Source organism: Anarrhichthys ocellatus, unplaced genomic scaffold (assembly GCF_004355925.1).
Source record: "Anarrhichthys ocellatus isolate YVR2014 unplaced genomic scaffold, GSC_Weel_1.0 scaffold84, whole genome shotgun sequence".
NCBI classification, from domain to species: Eukaryota; Metazoa; Chordata; class Actinopteri; order Perciformes; family Anarhichadidae; genus Anarrhichthys; species Anarrhichthys ocellatus.
Window position 1 is genome coordinate 1,573,634 of NW_022280114.1, and position 22,449 is coordinate 1,596,082.

The 22,449-nt window shown below is 42.2% G+C and overlaps 1 protein-coding gene across 5 annotated transcripts in view; it reads right to left on the reverse strand.

Annotated features, from left to right (window-relative positions):
• Window positions 1–1,050: 1,050 nt before the first annotated feature.
• LOC116398435 (MAP7 domain-containing protein 1-like) overlaps window positions 1,051–22,449 on the reverse strand; it is a 39,599-nt gene continuing 18,200 nt past the window's right edge. The window contains exons 3-18 of one of the 5 annotated variants that reach the window (XM_031874708.1): window positions 21,289–21,357; window positions 21,023–21,043; window positions 18,421–18,584; window positions 17,105–17,213; window positions 16,191–16,295; window positions 10,866–10,985; window positions 9,690–9,814; window positions 8,725–8,867; window positions 7,981–8,222; window positions 6,571–6,898; window positions 5,674–5,854; window positions 2,889–2,993; window positions 2,717–2,767; window positions 2,569–2,623; window positions 2,237–2,485; window positions 1,051–1,624 (exon numbers count right to left, since the gene is read on the reverse strand). In XM_031874708.1, coding sequence (XP_031730568.1) covers window positions 1,614–1,624; window positions 2,237–2,485; window positions 2,569–2,623; window positions 2,717–2,767; window positions 2,889–2,993; window positions 5,674–5,854; window positions 6,571–6,898; window positions 7,981–8,222; window positions 8,725–8,867; window positions 9,690–9,814; window positions 10,866–10,985; window positions 16,191–16,295; window positions 17,105–17,213; window positions 18,421–18,584; window positions 21,023–21,043; window positions 21,289–21,357 — 2,078 coding nt within the window. In that variant the 3' untranslated portion in view covers window positions 1,051–1,613. Of the gene's footprint in view, window positions 1,625–2,236; window positions 2,489–2,568; window positions 2,624–2,716; window positions 2,768–2,888; window positions 2,994–5,673; window positions 5,855–6,570; window positions 6,899–7,980; window positions 8,223–8,724; window positions 8,868–9,689; window positions 9,815–10,865; window positions 10,986–16,190; window positions 16,296–17,104; window positions 17,214–18,420; window positions 18,585–21,022; window positions 21,044–21,288; window positions 21,358–22,449 lie in introns of all 5 variants that reach the window. The other 4 variants (XM_031874707.1, XM_031874710.1, XM_031874709.1 and 1 more) reach the window with 4 other exon arrangements.

The following is a 22,449-nucleotide window of genomic DNA, read 5'->3' on the forward strand; positions in this document are numbered from 1 at the left end:
CTCATTGAAATCATCTGTGCTGCCATCTTCTGGTCCCTCTGAACATTGTAACTCTGGGACAGCGAGCTCTGGACCTGCACTTAATGCTGATGTGTGTTCATTTGTTTCCCCATAAAGTCAAACAAGATGCTACCTGAGACAATACAAAGGAGGCTGATATCACATTTATTACTTTGGATTACCAGGCTGAATTCAATTTTAACTGGCAACAATAAACATTTTCAATTCAATTAGTTGTAATCTTCATTCAGTCACTCTAAAATGAACCTTTTCTGCAGGTCCACCATGCCATATATGTATATGCTGTAAATCAAGCTCAGGATGATTCGCCGTTGAGTTCCTATTTAAAAAAAAACACAGACTGTCTGATCTTATGCCACAGTTCACGATACATAATCAGCCAAGAGTTCTTCTAGAAACAAAGACGTGTGTTCAAAATTAACTACAATAAACTCAATTTTACTAAAGAATGAATTGGCCAGATTAAGATTACTGTGTAAAAAAAAACAAAACCACGTTTTCTTTCTGAAATGCTGCTATAAAAATTAAGTCATGGGCTAAATGTTTGGTGGAAATACTAACAACTCATAGACATCCGACATGAGCAACAACCAGACCAAGCCCAGAAGGTTGGAAACCACCAGCTTCACCTTTAACAATGTGTTGCACTTTATTAACTCATCATATACATTTTATGTAAAATATTAATCTGAAAAGTAACTAGTAACTAAAGCTGTCAAATAAATGAAGTGGAATAAGAAGTACAATCCTTCTTTCGGAGATGTAGAGGAGTAGAAGTATTTAAGTGGCACAAAATAGAACCTGTAAACTGTACTTAATACTTGAGTAAATATAATACCATCTCATGTCCGTGTGATGCAAAAGCGTCTCTACGGTTTGTTATTATACTGTAATTGTGCAGCTTTATTATAAAATCTGACATTAATATGAATTTGCAGCATTAGTTGCTTCAAATCACTGCAGAAGGAGTGAATATCTAATGTTTGCCAATAATAATAATAATAATAACAATTCACATAAACGCAGGAGCCCAGTCCCTTTCATAAAGCTTTATTTCACAGATCCCCTGTAACAGGAGGCCTAGGCAGCCAGGCTCATTATACATTTACATACACTGTCTGTGGCCAGTCCTTACAACGCTCCCCATGTTAAATAACTCAATAATTCAAGACGAAAACAACAACAAAAAACACACACACCCACACACACACACACAGTTCAACTTAAGATAACAATAACAATATCGCAACGACGGTAATAATAAGAACCATTGTCAAATATTATGTATTTTCTAAAATTTGTTACACAGTCAGTCATTTTTAAGGTGCACCATAAAATCTGCATGTGACATTTCAATAAAACTTGACAGATGCTGCACCAGGACACGCGGTGGAGACAGAGAATACTTCTTGTTGCATGTTTTGTATATTTCAGATGAGAGCTCCTCCGACAGACTGTATGATGGGAATTCAGCGCAGTTCATTGTTTGTTTTGGCACACAATTTTTTTTCATAAGCCGCTGTGGTGGGGCATGAATCTCATAGCTCGAGCAGGGCCGTGAGGCGCGCGTCTCCATGGAGATGTGTGGGGACTCACAGGACCTCTGCAGGGACAGAACAACAGAGGCGAGAAGGAAACTTTAAATGCGACACAGCCTGTCTAACCTTGATAGAATTCAGAGGGACGACTTTCTCGTCGCACACTCCAAGAAAGACTGACGAGCTTGACTTTATTTGATCTACAGACAGTGATTCCCAACTTTGGGTTCAGGACCCTCAAAGCGGTCCCTAAGATTAATATGAGGGGCCACATGTGTCACAGGTTGTTTAGTGACACAAAACATATTTGTATTCTCTCATGTGTGCCATTGATTTATCTTGTGAAATATTGAATATGTTCATCTGTTTAGGCTGGATGAACTCAAAAGTCCTTCAAACTTCATTCAGGCTTATCATTTTAAGGAACACTGATGTAGGATTGGACATTAAGATTGGATGTGGACAGAAATATTCCATAAGACGAAAGTATTTTATGGACCTCAGGATTCATTGATTCCAGAGAAATTTGAATATTTAACCTCCTTTATGTCCACAAAGTTGGAAGTTTGAAGTCTGGACCCCCCCTCACCAAGCATACAGTAATCTTAATGCACCGTTTAATGTATGTAAGACTCTGCTGTATGATCACAATCTCATCCCGGGTGTCCTCACTGTACCTGCGACATGCTGAGGCTTCATAGGGCCTGTTTTCATCAGGAAGGGCTCTCCGCCCTCGAACGCCAGGATGGGCTCGCCCACCAGCCCGCTCTGAGGCTGCGGCGGGTTTCCGCCGCTGTTCAGCTGGATGATCCCCCCGAAGTCGGCCGCCTCTCCGTTGGCCGAGACGCCATTCTGGTGAGCGGCGGGCTGGACGCCGTTTGCGACAGGACCGGACACAGTTGCGCCGGGACTCTGCAGGTTTCCAGCTGCTGCAGAGATATAATATTAATGAGCAGATAAATAAAATGAGGTATTGAGTCCTATATGGCATAGCGACTGTGACACTCACCCTTACTGAGCTCCGTGTCCTTGCCGTTGACCTGCGGAGAAGCTTTGACATCCTTCTGAGATGACAGAGAACAAAAAGACTTTTGTTATTTCAAAAAGTCACAGAGGAAGTTCAGATTTCACGCTCATTTAAAGGGGATCACACGAACCTTTTCTCCTGCGTCGCTCTTCCGAGTCCTCTTCATGATCTCCTCAAGGCGCTGTGCAGATCAGACAGAGAGATCAGTTAGTTAGATGTGTTCTTTTTCCGAGGGAGGGAGTCCTGGGATGAACTCCAGTGTGAATTCTCTGAACTGCGAAGTTGTTGTTTTTCCTCCTCACCTTCTTCCTCTCCAGCCGCTCCTGCTCCTCTTTCTGGAAGTGTTTCTCCCTCTCCAGGCGCTGACGCTCGGCCTCCTCGCGAGCTTTGGCATCAGCCTCCTCCCTCTGAAATAAAGAAGACGACAAAAACATGAACGTGAAGCTGACGAAAGTAACACTTTCAGACTAAATACAAAAGATCTATTAGCTAATAAAAAAAAGTCCCACGTGCAGCTACAAAAACACAAGAAGCAGCAGGATGTTAGTCATATTGAATTGACACCACTTTATGTAAATGTTCTGTGACACGTCAGATGCTCTGGTGTTGATTCCCGCAGAGAATCACAGCTGAATATGTAAATGACATGCTCAATGTTCCCAAAAGCAACCAAAACTGCATTTTTATAGAATTAATTTCATTTTTATTTCTGTGGTTTGTGGTTAGAGATGTTAATAGAGCATCAATGTCCCTCCATGTCAGTGTGGACCACAGTTCCACTGTGTTCGTTGTCGTGTATTTTCATGTTTTTCTTGTGAGACATGAACAAGTACAGATTGTGCAAACACATTTTCCCTCCAGGGACAATGAAGTCTATCTATCTATATAATAGAAATGCATGTGTAAATGAGTCCTTTCCATAATGTTGTCAGACACCTACAATAACAATCTGAGCCGGTCAGTGGCAAAAAGAAGTGGCCGTACATTGACAATACTGGACTAAATACCAAAGTTACCCTTTAAGTAAAGGATCTGAATATGCTTTAAAACACCACTGGTGATCACATCGTGTGCGTGTGTTTGTGTGTGTGTGTGTGTGTGTGTACTGTCACGTAGAACAACTCCTGACCACCGGGGGGCAGCACATGCTCAGTCTGTTCTGCAGCCTTCAGGCCAGAGTTGGTGTTATATGAGCAAATCCATTACTTGCTTCACTGGGTATTTAGATTCAGCACCAAACAAACAGATGTATTGAAGTCAGCAATGAAAACAAAGAGTTATGATGTGTGCATAAATCACATCTGTCAACTTTTAAAACCGTTTTTAAAATGTGCCATTTTCACACCCTTTAACTGATGACTGACTTTTGACCGCAGCAATTGAGCTGTGGACACAAATCTTAAATAGTCACGCACATTTTTTCGATTCCGTTTGAGAGAGAGAGAGCTCTTAAAAGATACGAGGCCACTCTGGTCTGGAGCTGTCAGGGTGGAACAATGGTCCGATTGAAGGCGAAGGAGTGGAGCGGGGCCGAGTCTCTGCTTATCCGACTATCAGCCCACTGCAGAGCCAAGTGTACGAAACGGGGGCAACACAGGCCTGTCACTATCTCCCTGATCACAATGGCTCCCCTCAGCCTGCGCTCATCACCATTATGGAGGTCACCAGCTGGTATCTGCCCGGGCCAGACTAGGGGTCTCTGACTAACTGGGCACACGAATCGTCCGTGACAGCAGCACATATTCTCCTCCTTTAATCTGCCCAGATGCCAGACAGCGAGTCAGTCAGTCAGTCAGTCAGGGGGTGATGCACGATGTTTGGGCTCACGTACAGTATCAACCCCCCCCCCCTCCCCCCGACAGCTCAGGCATCCTCATATGCATTAATCTGCCCAGATGGTAAATGGGTTTAGTGTATGCGGGGGATCAAAGGGATTCATGTTGGTCAATGGAAAATTAGAGGGGTTTCAGTGCATTCAGTATTTACAGTAAACCTGAACCCATCATTTGTCTCAGTGATGAAGTCTCAGGCCTGGTTAGCTTGGGTTGAGGGTTTGATTCCCACAAGATACCACAAAGTTGGCTCAAGGAAACTGAAGAATAGAGGATTTTAAAGTAATCTTTCACTGAAGTCATTGGGTTCTGAGGCGTTCTGTGTATTCACGATCTTATCTCGTCAAACATGGTGAACTTTTTAGCAAGTTGTTGCTTTTTTACACATCCAGCTGTTAAAGATTTTTAAATTGGAATTTTTTAAATAGTGGATTACAGGTGGGCTAAGCGCAGGTTTATATTTGTTGTTATTCTCTCCACATGTGATGCTGTGAAGCAACGTGGGATCATGGGAGTTGTTGTCTTCATTGCGGTCAGCTTCTCCCGGTTAGGATTCCTTCAGCGTTCATTGTTCAGGAGGTTTGTATTGTATTCGCAGAGGTCTCCTCTCCAAAACAAATCAATCAGGTGATTAAAACCAGTAAAACAAACACAGGATGAAGTAGTTTTATGTTAAAAATCTGTGTTTCTCCGACGCTGTTTGGTGGACACAGGACGTCCCGGCGGGGCTGCAAGCCGCACTGCTAACGCTTGCTCAGGTTGTTTCTCTGATAACTTAAGATCCAGACGTCCGATGACTAAAATTCTTCCTCTGGTTAAAGTATATAGTTTAAAAGTACCAAGATCTAAAAAATGTATTGTAAAAATGTGACTTAAAACTGTATAAAAAGTGACATTTTCTGTCAGACAACCCCATTGCTGGAGGGTATGACGCAATTGACATGGGACCAAATTAAAATGATCACTACCTTGAATAAAATTACGGATATCTCTCGGTTTGAAAATTGTTGGAAACATTTGGGATAATGTAAGTGCACAACTCAACTAAATATATGACATAGGTCTAGTCGTTTTCAGACATTTTTGAGCGGAAAAGTTACATATTATACCTTTAAATGCAGGTACAGGTACATGTTTTATTATTATTTAGGCCAAGTAAGAAGGCAGTTTTTAGTGCACATGGGTACAAATCAGATCAGGAATAACATGCTTGTAAGATGTAGAGAAGTCTGCAGTATGCTCTCTGGTCACTGACCTGTTTCTGTAGCTTCTCGTTCTCCTCCTGCTCGGCCACGGCTCTCTCCTGCGCCTCTTTCACCTCCTGAGCTTGCTGGGCTTCGTCCCTGATACACTGCTGCTCAGCCATGAATCGGGCCTCCTCCTCCCTGCGCTTCCTCTCCTCTGCATCCCGGACCATCGCCTCCTCCCGGAGGATCCTGAGAAGACGTGTCCGTGTTACATATACAGCGTGCACATGTTATGTATCCGGACAAAGATCAGCTGTCTGCAGGCTTATAAACCCTCAGTTTCTCCCATATTTCTCAGAAGTCATTCTTCAGAACCTGAGGCTAAGACAAGCGTACAGTCATCCCATGGTGTGACACATACAGTCGCACGCCTGAGGCCACTAAACTGATTAAAAACATCAAAAATGTCTTTGAACTTTTAAGCAAAAATATGTTGCTTTCATTTATTTATTTTTGTATCTAATAATTTAGTAGGAGCGATGTGATTTGGTGATAAATACAGTAATTATACAAGTATATTCATAGGTACTAAAATAAAGACAGTGTTCAAATGGTACAACAACTTCTTTTTAACTTTTCTTTAGCAGCAGGTCGGCTGAACATTAAAAAATGGATCACAAAGTTTCAAAGTAATGAGTGGTGAGCATTCATTTTAGTTGTTTATTTATTTATTTGGGTTCAAATGGAGCAATTATTTAATGGAAGTTAGCTTTTTTTCCCCTGCAATCGGTGCAAGGTAACTACTTACCTCACAATGTGACACAATGCAATGCAAGTTTAGAAGGTGTTTTTTTTTGTATTGCAATACTGTTGTGTGAATTACATCATGGAAGGTGTAATTTTGAACGTTCTGTCTCAAGATAACATTTCATTTCATAAACCCTCAAAGTCAGAATGTAACTGACCTGTTCCTGTGCTCCTGCTCCAGACGCTCCTGCTCCTCTCTCTCCCGCTGCTCCCGGGCTTGCCTGCGTTTCTCCGCCAGGATGCGAGCAGCCTCCTCCGGGTTGTTGGTGCCTGCCGACGGCCTGCTGGCCGGTGCGGCGGAGCCGGTGGCGGAGGCAGCAGCTGCAGCGGCGACGGGTGCAACAGAAGGAGCAGGCTTACGGGTGGCGGCTGCAGCCGGCTCTACGTTTGGAGCAGCTGGAGTTGCCTCGGATGCAACCGCCGGGCTGAGGGAAGGAGGTGTAACCGGTGCAGTGGACACCACGATGGCAGGAGGACTACTGGAGTCTATGAGAGGGAGGACGAAGAGAGGGCAGGTGATTATGTTTCTAAAAACACAATAGTAAGAAAGCAAACATCTGTTTATAAATCATCTGAAGAATAAGATGACGGGAAAGTCGCTAGAAACCGCCAGATGATACTTTTTTTAACTATTCATTACGTAGCTTTGATTCAACATAGAATTTTAATTTTAAATAAAATAAAATGAAATGTATAAAAAGAGAGAAAAGAAAAGAGAGGCCCTGCCCGTCATGACGCACTGACAGTTTGGTAAATCCTGTGGAGAGTTTTTCCACAGTGGAAACTTCTTGCTGTCTGCTGCGTGCAGACAGCAAGAAGTGAAATATGAGAGAAATATGAATACAGCAGCTCATATATTTTGGCAGGAAGAACAGATGACTTTTCAAGATCCTACAGTCATGTCAAGTTTTACATGACGTCACAATAATTCATACAGTAACCATCAATACCACCGTGGTGCCATTAAAACAATGAAAATGTGGTTTCATTTTTGTCATGCTGTATTTTTATTTTCTGTTTTTTTTTTTTTTAATTCTGTTCGATTTCACTGTTTTATATGGAAAAAAATAATTGCTCAATATCAGGGAACGGAATAGTTACCTGCTTAATCTATATACTGTGACATAAACGTGATCCTGCTAATAATCCAGAAATAAATTGGGACTTGTAATAATAAGAAAACACAGTTTTTGTTTCTGGGAACTATGAAGTTCAACCTGGACGATGTTGATGATCACGACCGCACGTCTGCCTGTACTGTAACTTAAAAAGTGACGCTCCAGGTGATGCCTGCAGATATTCCCCATGTTATCCTGCTTTTTGGATGGATACACTGGGGGAGGACTGGTGTGAGTTAATAGCATAGAGAGAAGTGTTAATTGATCTGTCGATGATTAATTAAAAAAGTGAAAAGCGTAATTGTGGCTTCATCACTCCAGTTACAGAGCAGTCAGTAAAGGCCAGAGCTGGTAAAAATCTCTCACTCTGCAGTGATCACACGAATGTCGGTCAAAAACCTCGAGGTCACCTTGAAGCCTGGATATGGTCTCCGTGGCAACCACACTTACTCTTTTTCTCCTCTGGAGCGCCGGGATGCTGGGGTTCGTGGCGCGTTTCCATGGCGGCCGCGCCGACCGTCTGGGGCTGCACCCTGGCGGGCGTCTGGGCTCGTTTGGGTCGGGTCTTGGTGCCAGGGGGAGGAGTCTTCTTGCACGTCGGGGTCTTGGAGGCCACTGCCGGCACCAGGGGTGACAGGGGCCGACTTTTGGGGGCGGTGGGTGACGGAGGTCTGTTTTTGGGCTTCGGGGTGCTGATGAGAAGAGAGGAGGTGGAGAAGGAGGTGAAACATTAGTCAAAGAGAGAGCTGGCGGCATAGACGATCAGGTTTCATGGCAGTGTAGCGAAAGGTAATGAGGTTGCCAGTGCACTAGATAAAGCTCATAACTAGGTCATGTGGAAGATATGAGTGACTCCATCTGAAACTCCACGATTCTTTGGCTGCAGGGGAGTGTAACCTGAGAGGAAGGGAGGCAGGGAGACGTCTTTTTTCCCCTGTGCATCGGTCTGACACTAACAGACCTGCTGTTGGCTGACTGAACGGAGTCCAGCAGAGTCCCTTTCAGTAGTTAGATTATAGCACCTTGGACCATCTGTGAGACATTAACCTGCTCCGAGGATAAAACACCAGAACACATGAGCTCCCTCTCTCTCTCAGCCTCTCTCCTGCTTTAACTAAGTCCACAGTATAGCAAACATTTTCAAGTTAAATTATGGGATCCATTGGTCTTCAGAGCTGGCAGCTTGTATGATACCTGATCTCCGGCCTGGATCTCTGGGTCGTGGTGGTAAGTGATGTCGTCTGTCTCTTCTTCGGCACTTTGTCTTTCGTGAGCAAGTTCTTCTCTTTCTCATTCTCCCTCTCCTTGTCTTTCTTCTCTTTCTTCTTTTTGTCCGCCTTGAAGGAAGACGTGACACAATTAAGCAGTCGTCACCTCAGGCCGAGGCGGATATATACACTGTGTATGAGACGAAGGCCTTTTGTTAAATGTCAGTATGTTATAGAGGCTCCTTCAAAAACAACATTTAAGACTGGCAGCTTATTTCCATTGCACGTGCTATTTAATAAACGAATGGTGAAGTTAATTTAAATCTGCCTTTTTTTTCTCCACATGGTGGCAGTCTGACAAGCCCTTAAACCTTCATTGACATATTACCATCTAAAGATGGTGAACGTGTTACTGCAGCAAGCAGAGGGACATTCTCATTCTCATTTTTTGAATTGTATTTGTGTCCACGTATGTAAGTCTGTTTTTGGTCTCCACCACCTCCTGAGGGAAATATTTGTCTCTTTAGTTGCTAAATGCTCAACTGTGTTCGCCAGCTAGTCTCTACCGGTGTCTCTCTGCTGTTTGGTGCTAGTGTACAGTGTCTTTTTAAAGATTTGCTTCTCTGTAAACGGCTCCCATGAAAGCGGTGAGAGTGAACCGAAACAGTGAAGTTGTGAAAAAACCAAAACAATGAGCTGAAAGATGCTAAAATGTTGGGTGATAATTCTCTGTGCGTTTGTCACTCCGAGCGACACCTTTCACATTAAACTCATATGACCCATTGTTTATGTAAAGCATTGATTACATTCATTTAGGTTTCTATGTCCGTCTAAACACTATTTCACTATCATGATTTAACTATAAAATGTTAAATTTGTCCTAACTGTCTGTTTTTGGGGGCCTGAAAGATCCAAACATGATGTACATGAGAGGTCAACATGTTTGCCTACCGGTGTGGAGTTTCGCCAGCGTTGCCGCTGGGTGATGTCCGGCGTGCTGGCGGAGGAGAGCCTCCAGCGCTCGGCGTTCTGGTGCGGGTGGTGATGGGAGCTGGTGTTCAGCGGGCTGGCGGAGACTGAACGGGAGCAGTGGTGAGAGTCTGAGTAACACATGAACATGCAGAGAGCGGCAGCGGGGCCCGATTGTCAGGGGCCCCACACACTCACACATACAAACAGTCATACACCATGCAGAGGGATAATAAAAAGCCTCTCAGTGAGGACACACCAGGCTATGAGACAATGACTGATTATTTATTGTTAGCCTTTTGTAGCTTTATTCTTTATTCTGAATATCTTTACGTTTTGGACTCTTGCTTTTTCACCATGTTTTAACCTTTTTAGCCAAAACAATGAATCGATTAATCCAGCAAATAAGTGACAGATTAACTGATATCGATGATAATCGTCAATACCAGCTTTATCTTCAAACAAACCAAATATCACCACAGGGTGTTATGTACACATATTCAAATTCATATAGATAATGAGAGACAGAGTAAGAGAGAGGAGAGAGGACAAAGACTGAAACAAGTCATCCACAAAGCAAAAATGCCAAAGAGGGAGCGGAGAAGCTTCTACAATGTGAAACTTTGCTTGGGATTGTTGAATTTACAAGCAATTTCAAGGTGGGATCTGAAAAACTGTGGTGGGCATTTCTCGGATTTTCTTACATTCAAGTATAAATACCACTGCGAGTTCATTTTAACAGTTTTTCCTAAACATTTTAAGGACTTCAAAGTCCAGAGAAGTGCTCGGAAAGAAAGTAATAATTTCAAGATTTCATGATAACTATACAAATGGCTGCTGATGAAGGTCATGTGATGTGATGGAACGCTCCAGAACAGCTACTACATGGACCTCGTGGTGTTTTTCAGCCGAGCCAAATGTACTCACAGATAAAGACAGAAATTGCAGGATAGAGAGGGGGGGTAAAAGGAAAAGCGAGAAGAGTGATGAAAGATTTAGATCTGAATGTTTTGGGTCAAACTAACTTTTCCTTTACATAAAACGTCCTAGAACAGAGCAGCATTCCTTCCTCCCTGCACACTCCAGTGATGTGCAGAACGAAAAAACAGGAGGGCGGGTACATTGAGTAGAAACATCCAGATGTGGTCTCACACTCACAGGAGTCGCTGTTGTTGAGGAGGGTGGCGGCGCTGCGACTGCGGGCCAGGAAGGACAGCGTCGGCGTCATGAGCCGCTCCACGATCCGGCTCTCCCAGGGGCTCAGACGCAGGCTGCGGGCTGACATAAGAGGACGCCGTCAGTGTCGGGTTACTGTCGGAGCTGCACCACATAGGTACTCACCACTAAAACACATCTCTGGCATACTGCCGCAGGGGTGAACACAACCTTGACGTGTGGCGCTCCTCATTGATGACACTGCAGCACATCCTCTCTTCACACAGACACACACACACACACACACTGAACACACTGTCTCCATCTGAGGCAGAGGGAAGTTTCACTGCTGCTGGAAGTTGATAAGTCTGAGGAAATGTTACCAGGTTATGACAAAAGCATCAAATTTAATCTTTGACAGTGGACACTTGTATTACTTATGTTTATCTAGCCAAACAAACCCTCATCACTTAAAAAAAAAAAGGCGAGAAACTGCACGTGTCTTCTGGGTTTTGATTTTTATTTTTTTGTCAAAATTGATTAAAAAGCCGAATTGCTTGGATTCAGACATAAGGAGGTGGAGCCAAGCATTAAAAATTGTTTTTTAGAAGTGAACCAAGTTGCAAACTTGAGTCAGAAAAAAAAAAGCTAGGACATTATTTGTTTCTATTTATATGAAGGTCGGCAGAAAACTATCTATCTTACATACAGGAGTAATGTACTTGCCAGAGGCTAGCAGGCCTCGCTTGACCATTAAATGTTGGTTATTACATTTAGGAAAAGTGGTTTAGGTTCCAATAAGAGCGTTTGTCACGTTACGTAAGTAAGTAAAGAATTTTACGCACAACTCAAACTCCAGTCTGCCAATCAGAGACTCTCAGACTCAAAGATAAGATGAATGACTGAACGTTGGCCCTCACATCACACACAGTACCAGACATCAGATAACAACACACAGCGGAACAAACCCAAGTTAATTTCATTACTTACCACTCAAAATCACAATCACGTAAAAGCCTCGACCCCAATCAAACCCAATGCACTGCAAAGTCAGTTTCTGACTGTGAGTTCAGCATTAGCACAACACACACTGCTCTGACTTTAACACCATCATGGTGTAATAGTGTTTATCTAACTTTTAGAGAGTGTCATGTGATGTAAATTTATAGTCAAATGTGTTGTAATGACGGGTGGAAACACACAGACCAATAAATCATTCTCTCATGAGTAAAGCAAACTTAATGTCAGAGAATCAAGTTGCTTTTAGTCGGAGGTTGGCACCATCTTTGATTCCGGCAGAATCAAATCACTCTTGTTAGAAACCTGAGATGCCTGTGTGTGAATTTTATAAAGCGCAAATGCTAGAAAACCCCCAAAAGGGAGCAGATGGAGAAAGAGACGATGAATGACGCAGAGTGAGAGATCAGATTTAGAGACTCTTCACACAGAATATCAGGAAGACGATGCTCAAACTCCTTCAGCAGAAACTGAAATAAAGAAACAAACGTTTGAAGCACTTTCCCTCGAATAATTTAAACTTAGAACCTGCAGACAGTACAGGGAAGTAGTACATTTGTAGTACTGTTTTGAGTTTGAGGTACTTTGCTCTAGTATTTATCATTTAAATCTACTTTGTACTTGATTTATTCTTATTTTATTTCTTTAAAAGCTTTAGTTACTAGTTGTGTTGCTGATTAAGAATTAACATGCTAAACATATGTTTCTAAAATAAGATCCATTTTAGTTTAAATGAGTGATAATATTCTAATAGCATAATAACACTGACAGCTGTAATTAGGCTGCACAAGTATTTTTTACTTTTTATACTTATGTACATATTGAAATGATACAAAGGTCTTTTACTTGAGAGTATTTTACTTATATAGAAGCTCCACGATATATATAATTTGACTTTTTGGGAAATTCCCTCATTTGCTTTCTTGCCAAGAGTTAGATAAGAATGTAAATTAAATTTGTCATATCGCTACTGTAAATATTAAGCTACAACTAGCAAGCTAGTGTTTATGCTAAGCTAAGCCTAGCTTAGCATAAACACTGGACACAGTCTCCAGGAATTTGCTGCTGGGAAACAACAACTTGTCCTTTTAACGCTTCTCTTTTATGCACATTAAACAAACGATTAACGTGTTAATTGGTGAGCTTTAGAGGTGTTGGAGGACAGATTTGGTTACGTTTTTGACAAAGCAAGGCTAGCTGTTTCCCTCTGTTTCCAGTCTTTATGCTAAGCTAAGCTAACTGGTTGCTGCGTGTACAAACATGAGAGCGGTATCAATCCTCTCCCCAACATGTTGAACTATTCCTTTAAGTAAAAGTTCTTCTTTTTCCACCACCGCTCGGTAACGTGACAATAGTAAGTGTTACGTTTGATCCTGAGTAAACAGCCTGTAGGTTTTGTTCTCTTTAACTGTCCTGCTCCTTTAAAACAGTGCAGAAACAACAGAAAACACGCGAGTGCGCATGAGACAACAACATAGAGGTGGACACAGAATGCACTGCCTCAACATGAGAGCTGATGCATGACAACAGATAGTCCAGATTTCCCTGTCTCTTGTGACAAAAGCAGACAACATGCTGTGCAAAGATGTATTTTTAGTGACAACTTGAACCATGTGTACTGCTTCTTCTCAACGCTCTATTGTGGCGTAGCACTCTGTTGGTATGCATGACACCTACAAACACGTACCACAGAAAACATGAGAGTAAGTAGTGCAATCACAACAGCGCGAGTTTTGTCATTTTTACGCGCTTTACATGAACATGTCGCAGACTGGCCCTTCTTATGCAACAGTCACCTCTGCTGCACGTTGGACGGATCATTTCCACAACATGTTTTATTACTGACTGATAACTCGACTACCTCCCGTTGCTAGGCAACAGTGGTTTCCCCCTCCTCCCCCACGTCTTCCTCCAATGCGGCAAGAGGAGGCTGAGCTGTGTTGCTGTCTGGTGATCGACTGTTCACCTGCAGGTAGATTGATGCCCCCCCCCCCCTCAATATTACTGGTACTCTGTTGCAGAGCACCTCTAAAGGCCAGAAACACGAGCTACAATATCGACTTAAATTGTGATTCAGCTTCAAATTGTCCTTTCATCTTCCCACAGTATCGGAGCATCCGTGTTATTAGTGATTTATCAAGCATGGAAATCTGAATCTGCGAGAGCCGAACTGCTGATTGCACTGTGGGGGATACGATCGGTAATGACACACGTTATGAGACGTGACGAATCTGTGATGAAGACAGTGCTGCTTGTGTACATGTGGCAACTCGGGAATCTGATACAATGAGTTTAACGTAACAAGACAATTTAAATATTTATCATAGCACGACAGAGCGTTGCGGCCGCCATGACAACAAAAAAACATCCGCTCAGTTTCTTGGTATAATGTGAGAAGGTTTTTGTTTTGACGAAATCCTTTTTGTGAAATAACAAGATATTTTTCATGTTGTTTTGACATATTTTTTTCGTCTTTAGCACACATAGTAGGCTTGCGAGGGCAGATGGTTTGTTAAGTTAAATATGTAAGTCTTCGCAGCTCGACTCATTGATCCTTTATCTGACTGAGGTTTGCACAAGTTAGAATCTTTGTCGCCAATCACGGCACTGAAAGATCAGCAGCCTCCACAGACCACTCTAGAAAACGCTTGTGATTCCACCAGACGCGCCGCATTGTGTTTCAGAAGTGGCTCTCAGTGTGCCGTGTATTGATAAATCCATGGCGCTGTCCGTGGTGCTGAAGCAGCAGACGGATTTGTAATTGGGACTTTCGACTTTCCGTCCCACCTGTTAAAAATGTTGCCTACTGAGTACATACCACATTTTTCTGGTCTTACAAGACATTTCACTTTATCTTATATACCGTATCTTATTTATTATATCTTACATATATACATAACCTGTTAAAATAACATATGTTTACGTTACGTTTTTAGCCAGGCTTTTAGCAGCACGGCTCTATGGATGGTCATGTAGATTCGTCGGTCAATTGTCATGAAATGTTGTAAAAACCTTCAGGTTCCCCAGAGGATGAATCCTAATGACTTTGGTTGATCCTCTACCTCTAGCGCCACCTTGAGGTTAACATTCGCCTTTTTGAATAAATGTCTCAAAATTGGATAGTTTGTTAAGTACTTTGGTTTATAACTGAAAGCAAGACTGTGCAACTTTTGAAAGAAGCAATGATACAATTTTTCTCTTACAAATAAAATGATTAATTCATACGTGATAAAACGCATCACATTATCCTGTAACTATGTGGCGTGTGACCACAGTGACCACTGGTGTTCAGCAATAGTTACAGCGTCTCGGCTAAAGTTAGCTTGTTAACACAATAAACTAAGATGGTGAACATCATACCGACCTAAAATCAACATGTTAGCATAGTTAGAGTCTTTTAGCATGCTGACGTTAGCATTTAGCACAAAGCACCGCCATGTCAAAGTAGCCGTTAGCATGGCTGTACACACTTTAACTTGCTTGTCATAACAACATGCCAACTTATTCTGTTATGATGATAAACCTCATTTTAACCATTTGTTGCTTTTGTGTAATTACGGAAAGTTCATGATTCAACAAGTTTCTTGGAAAAGCAAAATTACTTTTGGAATTAAAAAAAAATGTGTAACATAAAAATGATCTTATTAAAGGATTGTGTTACAAAGAAACATTTCATATGACAAGAAACTGAGCAAATATGCTTTTGTCTTGGTGGCAGCAATGCGCTGCTGTAAATAACTACTGAAGCAAAAGAGGTTTAATCTCCATGGAAACAGGCTGTATGTCTACATAAAACCACCAAAATATAATACAATGCATGTGCATTTAGTTGCTCTTCTTTCATTTGCAACAGTCACACTATAATATCCACCACCAATACCACCACCACACCAAACTACCAACAGTAAAGTGGAGGGGGGCAACCAATAAAGACAAGATGTGAACTTAACAAAACCTATTAACAGAAACACATATCACAAAATATGGTGATGTCGTGGTGGAAGGGAGGCTGATCAAAAATGCAGAGGAGACTCAAATCAATGACAACCATCAACTGAAATCAAAAACCACGATGCATACGAGACCGAGAGCGTGACAAGCGAGGGGGGGAGTAGGTGGTAAATGACCAGTCACCAAGCACAGGCAGGCAGGCAGGCCACCAGAGACGACAGTTATAATAGTAAAAGAAGAAAACCAAAAAAAAACAGATTAGGGTAAGAGGAGTGGGGGGGAGGTCAGAGAGGGGGGTGAATAGGAAGGGAGAGGGAAGAGGAAGAGGCCTGGTGGACATTGACGCCGGGTCGTCCTTACTTCTGTTGGGGGAGTTCCAGAGCGTAGCAGAGGACTTGGACAGCCTGCTGTTAATGACAGGGTCCACCTGTCTTGGCAAGTTGACCGTGGAGGCCGAGCATCTGCCTGCACCGGAGAGAACGCAACAGACAACAACTGTTCACAAGGCGGCTGGGGTGCAGGCGGGCCCGGCTGAGGACTGATAAGAGATGGGGGGGCTGCCGACTCCCCTCGGTCTGGATCTGGAGGAGATCAGGGACTCACCATTCTCTGAGGTTCTCGTTAGCATTAAGGAAGAGATTAATCTGGACTCAGACTTGGAGGGGGGGAAATGGGGAGGAACTTTGAGGAAAGCGTGGAAAGGGTGTGGTAAAGTTAGAAATCACATAACTACTTTGCTTTTTATCCGCTGCAAGAAATCAGCATAACACACACACACACACGTTCACACACACATTCTTTCACACTCTGAAGGAGAGAAACTTGTCTTGACCTCAGTGTCACGGGTCCAAAAGAGGCCGCCCGTCACGTGTTTCGACAGTCTAAAAAAGGGAATAAGCTCACAGCTCTCTGAAAAACGCTGTTCACACTGCTGATCTAATGAAACACGTTCATGACAGCTACCTTGCTGCTCAGCTCTCCGCCTCTGCGATCACGTTTAAACTGGAACTCAAAACCCATTTCTGCCTCAAAGAAAACAGAGACATTCTACTGAGGAATTACAAAGGTTTAAGTTACTGAATAAGGCCATCTGCCACTGGTACCCCACCTTTTATGACCCTTCAGAACTTATTTCCTTGAATTGCATCAGTTGGACCAGTGAGTCACAGTCTGTGCAGCGTTGCTCAATGTGAAGGTTGGAGTTACAGTGAGGATGTGATATATTCTTTTCTTCGCGAGAGTTTCCATGGGATTGTGGTTTATTTGAAACTCACTTTCTCTGCGGGAGGTCTGGTTGAGTCCGCCCGCCCAGGACCACCTCTGCTGGCGGATCTCGGCCCACGTCTTCTTTGTCGACCTCTTGATTGCTGACTCATATCTCTCCTGGAGCGACCACGCAGTCAAAACAGAGTCACAAACACACACTCATAAGTTCGTTGGACAGTTTAAAGGAATAGTAAAGACATCTTGGGAAATACGCTGACTGGCTTTCTTGTGCTGAGCACTGTAAATGTGAAGCTACAGCCAGCAGCCAGTTAGCTTAGCATAAAGACTAGAAACAGGGGGAAACAGCTAGCCTGGCATTGCTCAAAGGTATCAAATTCCACCTACCAGCAACTTTAAAGCTTGCTAATTAACATATAATGTTTGTTTAATCTGTACAAAAACAACATGTTGTGGTTTTATGGGGTATCAATCTGGTCATTTAAGAGGAGGTGATTAGCTTAGTTTAGCTTGAACACCAGAAGCAGGGGAGAGTGCTTATCTGGCTTTGTCCAAAGTTTAAAAAATGTATTAGGACCTCTAAAGCTAAAGAGATAAATCATGTTAAATAATACGTTTTAGAGGAGGTAGGTGTATTTTTGAAGTTTGATAAGAGCCAGACTAAACTGCTGCTGCCTACTTCCACACTTAATGCTAAGCTAGGCTAATCTCTTGCTGGCTGTAGCTCCAGACATGAGATTGGTATTGATTTTCTCATTTAACTTTTGACAACAAAGAAAATAATTCCTTCAACAATTACTGAAATTTTACAATCTGCAGCTAGAAGGGAAAGTAACTGTTTGGTGGAAATGCTCCCGACTCTTAGGCATGAGCAACCTGTGACAAGGAGACACAGGAAGACTCTGTTTCAGTTTTAGAGGTCAAATAGAAGCCAAAAGGATTCGGAACCACTGCTGTGATCAATAACTGATAACTCCAAATACAGCCAATGAAAATTAACGAAAAATTTGTTGTAATCAGCCAACACTTGGCATCACAACTGATATTCAAGATGTGATCAAATCCCTGTTACACTGGCAATTTTCCAGTGGAAAAAAACTGTACTAAGCATCAGGCTTGCATAAACACTGGCATAGTGTTGACTTTTCCACCCTGACTTCAATTAAGAGGAACTATTTTGGAGAGGACACACTACTGTCTCAGGCTACAAAATAAATCTGTCTGCGTTATCGATGACACCCATATTAGCCCAGTGTTGATAATTAAAAACAAGCTTTGAAATTGCATTAATTGGTTAAACCATAATTTGTTCATGAACCCATGTTTGGATGGTTTGATTCTGATTTACTGTTATTATTATTCTCACCTTGTTTTTTTCTAGTTTCTGTCTCTGTTTTTCCTCCAGCAGAGCTCTGCGTTTCTCAGTCTTCAGCCTCTGCTCTTCTAGCTTCTTCCTGCGATCCTCCAACTGGCTCTCCCTCAGACGTCGGGCCTTCTCCTCCTTCTCCAGCCACTGGACCTTCTTCACTGCTACAGGGTCACCAGAGAGAGGGGTTAACATCCAGAAAGAAAAGCCGGAGAGACAGTAATACAAATTACACAAGAAAGTTCGAAAACAAAAGGTTGCTGAGAATCACATTTGTCTGAGATCTTTTAAAATCTGAGGTTATCTGAATAGGGTTTTCTATGAAAAGCCCGGCCAATTTCTTTTCCTACGATGATGATAAAATTATCCGAATAATAATAAACTTATTCTACATGGCACCTTTCTTAAACAATGTTTAGAAAGTGCTTTGCAGGATAACAAGACTAAGAGTCTACTCAAACCCGCAACCCTCATGGTGGTGCTGGAGGAAAATTTAGGAGAACACCTAACTCATTATGATTCATCCTCTGGGAACCATGAATATGTACTAACGTTTGGGCCAATCCATCTGGTAAATTTGGAGCAATTTAACTTGATAAATCAAAACTTAGCCACCAGAGAAGAGTCAGGGAACCACTTAAAGTAGGATTCATCCCCTGAAGACCATGAATATCTGAAACAAATTTCATGGCGATCAATTTAATCGTTGTCGAGACATTTCACTTAAACCCACAAACCTCATGGTGGCGCTGCAGGAAAATTTAGGACAACACCGGTCATTAGGATTCATCCTCTGAGTACCATGAATGTGTGTCATAAAATAAATCAAATATTGTGGCAATTCATCTGGTAAATTAGCCTTCAGAGAAGTGACAGGGAAGCACTAAAATCATGGGAATTATCATTAACCAAAATTGATGGCAATTCATTTAATAGTTTTCAAAATAAGTCATTGTCACTTGAGACACGCTGCTACAGTGGCTAAAACATAAACAGTATTAAAAGGGACAATGAGGAGATGCTATAAGCTAATCTGTGTGAAATATAATTATTCAACAGGGATTTACAGAAACCTTCTTACGTAGGTTATTCCAAAGTGGATTCTTTAACTCCGACAGTGGTAATAGCTTAAACTCTTGATACTCAAACACAATGGGTGAAGCAGATGGAAGACACTGTGTTCATTACACTATGATCCTGATAACAGTAAATAAGCAGAGGTGTCCCGCTGTGTTATACAGCACCCTCGAGCAGACGCCTGTTTCTCTTTGCACATTCGCTGCTGTGGCTCATTTCTTGGTGGAACAATTAAGCAGCAATCAATCCTCCTAAATTAAACCTTCTGTATGCTGGACAGCTGCTGGCTCTCTTATATCTTTATATCTTTCTTATCAGATGATATATGATATATATCATATATATATCATATCGTGAAGAGTTTAAACAATGGATGATGACAATGAGGGTGGGTTACATGCTGCATCCAACCAAAGTAATGGCATGACATGTTTCAATATTATCTCGTATTGCTGGGAGTTAGACGGCATTAGAAATACATTTTAGTGGATTAAGCTCTGCGAGGATGCAGCAGTGTTGTGAGGCAAACACATGTTTTGTATTTAGTTCAGAATTCTGCAGCTCATCTTAACTAATGAGTCACACAAGTCTGAGCATTTCTACAATGAAAAAGCATTTTCACTCCTCCATAAATCCAATTCCTGAAAACAAATTTAATTTATGTCTGCACTCTGTGCAGCAGGATTGACAAAGATATGTCGGTATAATGTCTGAGTTTGCACACAGTATTAAGTGCACCATTGCTATTACATAACAATGCTCAGTTCTTCACAATATCTTCAGATAGATTTGTTGCAAATGTAAAGTAAACATCATGTTTTGTGACCCACATGCCATTGTGCGCACATGGTTCTGAACAAATTGCATGCTCCACATGAAAAAAAGCTTGTACCATATAATTACAGAAAAAAGCAGACTGCAGGAAACTTATCTCGGAGCAGCTGAAGCCAAGTGAACCTCAGATTTTATTGATAAAAAGGCAGCAGAACTCTGCTTTAACTGTGCTGCGGCATGACCACATTATTGATGCTGATGAAAGTAGTAATTAAATCTAATCTGTCTGAGAGGCCTGGTCTCAGTTTATGGTAATGACTGCTCATTTTTCATGCCCGGGGCTCCGAGGGACGTCTCTGCAGGGAAACGCCCACCGAGCTCTGCTCTGATTGGCTGCCTTCATCCACACGGAGAAGACCCTGTTTGAATAGTAGATTTTGTCTTAAATGTTTTGGGGCTAGAGCAATGTTTTCATAAGAGAAACGTTTCATTCTGCAGCCACAAAGTACAACCATGACTTTAGGTGTGGGACATGCCAAAATAAAAAGTTAATTTAAACAAAACATGAGCAGAAACATTCAAACATTCAACGTTTAAGACTTTCCAACGAGACAGACAACCCAAATAAAAAGCACAAGCGGTTCATGGAGGAAAGAATAAAGGGCGCGACTATGATTCCCATCACAAGTTTGATTATTCCCAAATGGCATGACGGCTGCGGACGCCGAGGGTTTTTTGTGAAGCCCCTTACCTTGCAGCTGAGTTTGCTGTTCTGAAAGCCGTGCGAGGAGAAACAGTAAGAGACGACAATAACCGTCAGTCATGTCAGAGGAGAGTGACAGAGGAAAGAGGAATGTTAACACTACGTCAAGAATAGAAGATATGCATGCATCAAGTTGGTTACAACAAATTCCAGCTTCATGCATCACCAGCAGAGTTCTTTTTGGGAAAATCCAATTGATTCAAAGTTAAGAAAAAGCATATATAAACATATTTGATTGTTTTATCATTTCTTACCGATATATCTGGCTCTCTCCTCCCTCCGCTCCTTGGCAAGTTTCTGTCGTTGCTCTGAGCTCACCAAATCTGCGGGGAAAAAGAAAATATAAAGCTTTCAGTTGAATCTTTCATCACAAGAGAAACAAGCTGCAAGTTTTGCGGTTGCTTATTTAGACATTGAGCAGTTAAAGCTAGGGTTGGTAATCTTCTTCAGAAACATGTTTTGTTATATTTGTTGAAATTTTCTTTACATCCTGACAGCAATCAGTAAGTCTGGTGTCTGTGGCTCTCGCAGCCAGGACTGTAACATGCGACAACCTCCCATTTCGAGTCAAATAGACCATTAGGTAGGGTATACTTTAGGGTGTGGCTACCTTATGATTGATAGGCTGCCAACACGGCGTTGTCCGGTCTGGGCGTTGTCTGTGTTTTTTGTCTTAGAACTTTAACCCTTTCACAGTGTGTGTTTATGAAAACTTGGGAGCTTTGTGGTTGCCTAAAAATGTCAAATTCAGCTCTCAGTTGTACTTAGCTCCACCCTCTTGTGTCACTTATGGTTGCAAAAAAACAAGATGGCGACGGCCAAACTCAAGGCTTCAAAATCGTAGTCTGCAAACCAATATAGGTGACTACGTGCTAACAGTGATAACAATAGCCAAATTTGATCATTTTTTAATATCTAGCTTACTCTTGTTGGTTTCTCTTCATTTCCAACCCTCGCTTTAGGAGTAACAATATCATTCATTTGGAGTCTGGTTTGTCCACCTGATGAATGTATGAGTCTAATATTAACTCTCCTTTCAGCTCTGTTTTTGGTTTCCACCAACTCCTGAGGGAAATGTCGGTCTCCTTAGCTGCTAAATGCTCCACTATGTTCACCAGCTAGCTAACTGTGTCTCTCTGCTGTTTGGTGCTGAGCACGTATCACAAAAAAACAATACAACGCTCAGTAGAGCTGAGTAGAACTGCTTCAGACATGCTGAAGGAGCTTGGAGCAGAACCTCTGGTCATTTGCATCAAAGCGAGCCAGTTGACACGGCTCGAGCATCTGATTAGGATGCGCTCTTGAGGTTTTCCAGGAACGACTCCGACTGAACACGCTGAGGGGGATTACATATCCCATCTGGCCAGTGAATGTCTTGGGATGCCACAGGGAGTAGCTGGAGAAGAAGAGCGCCT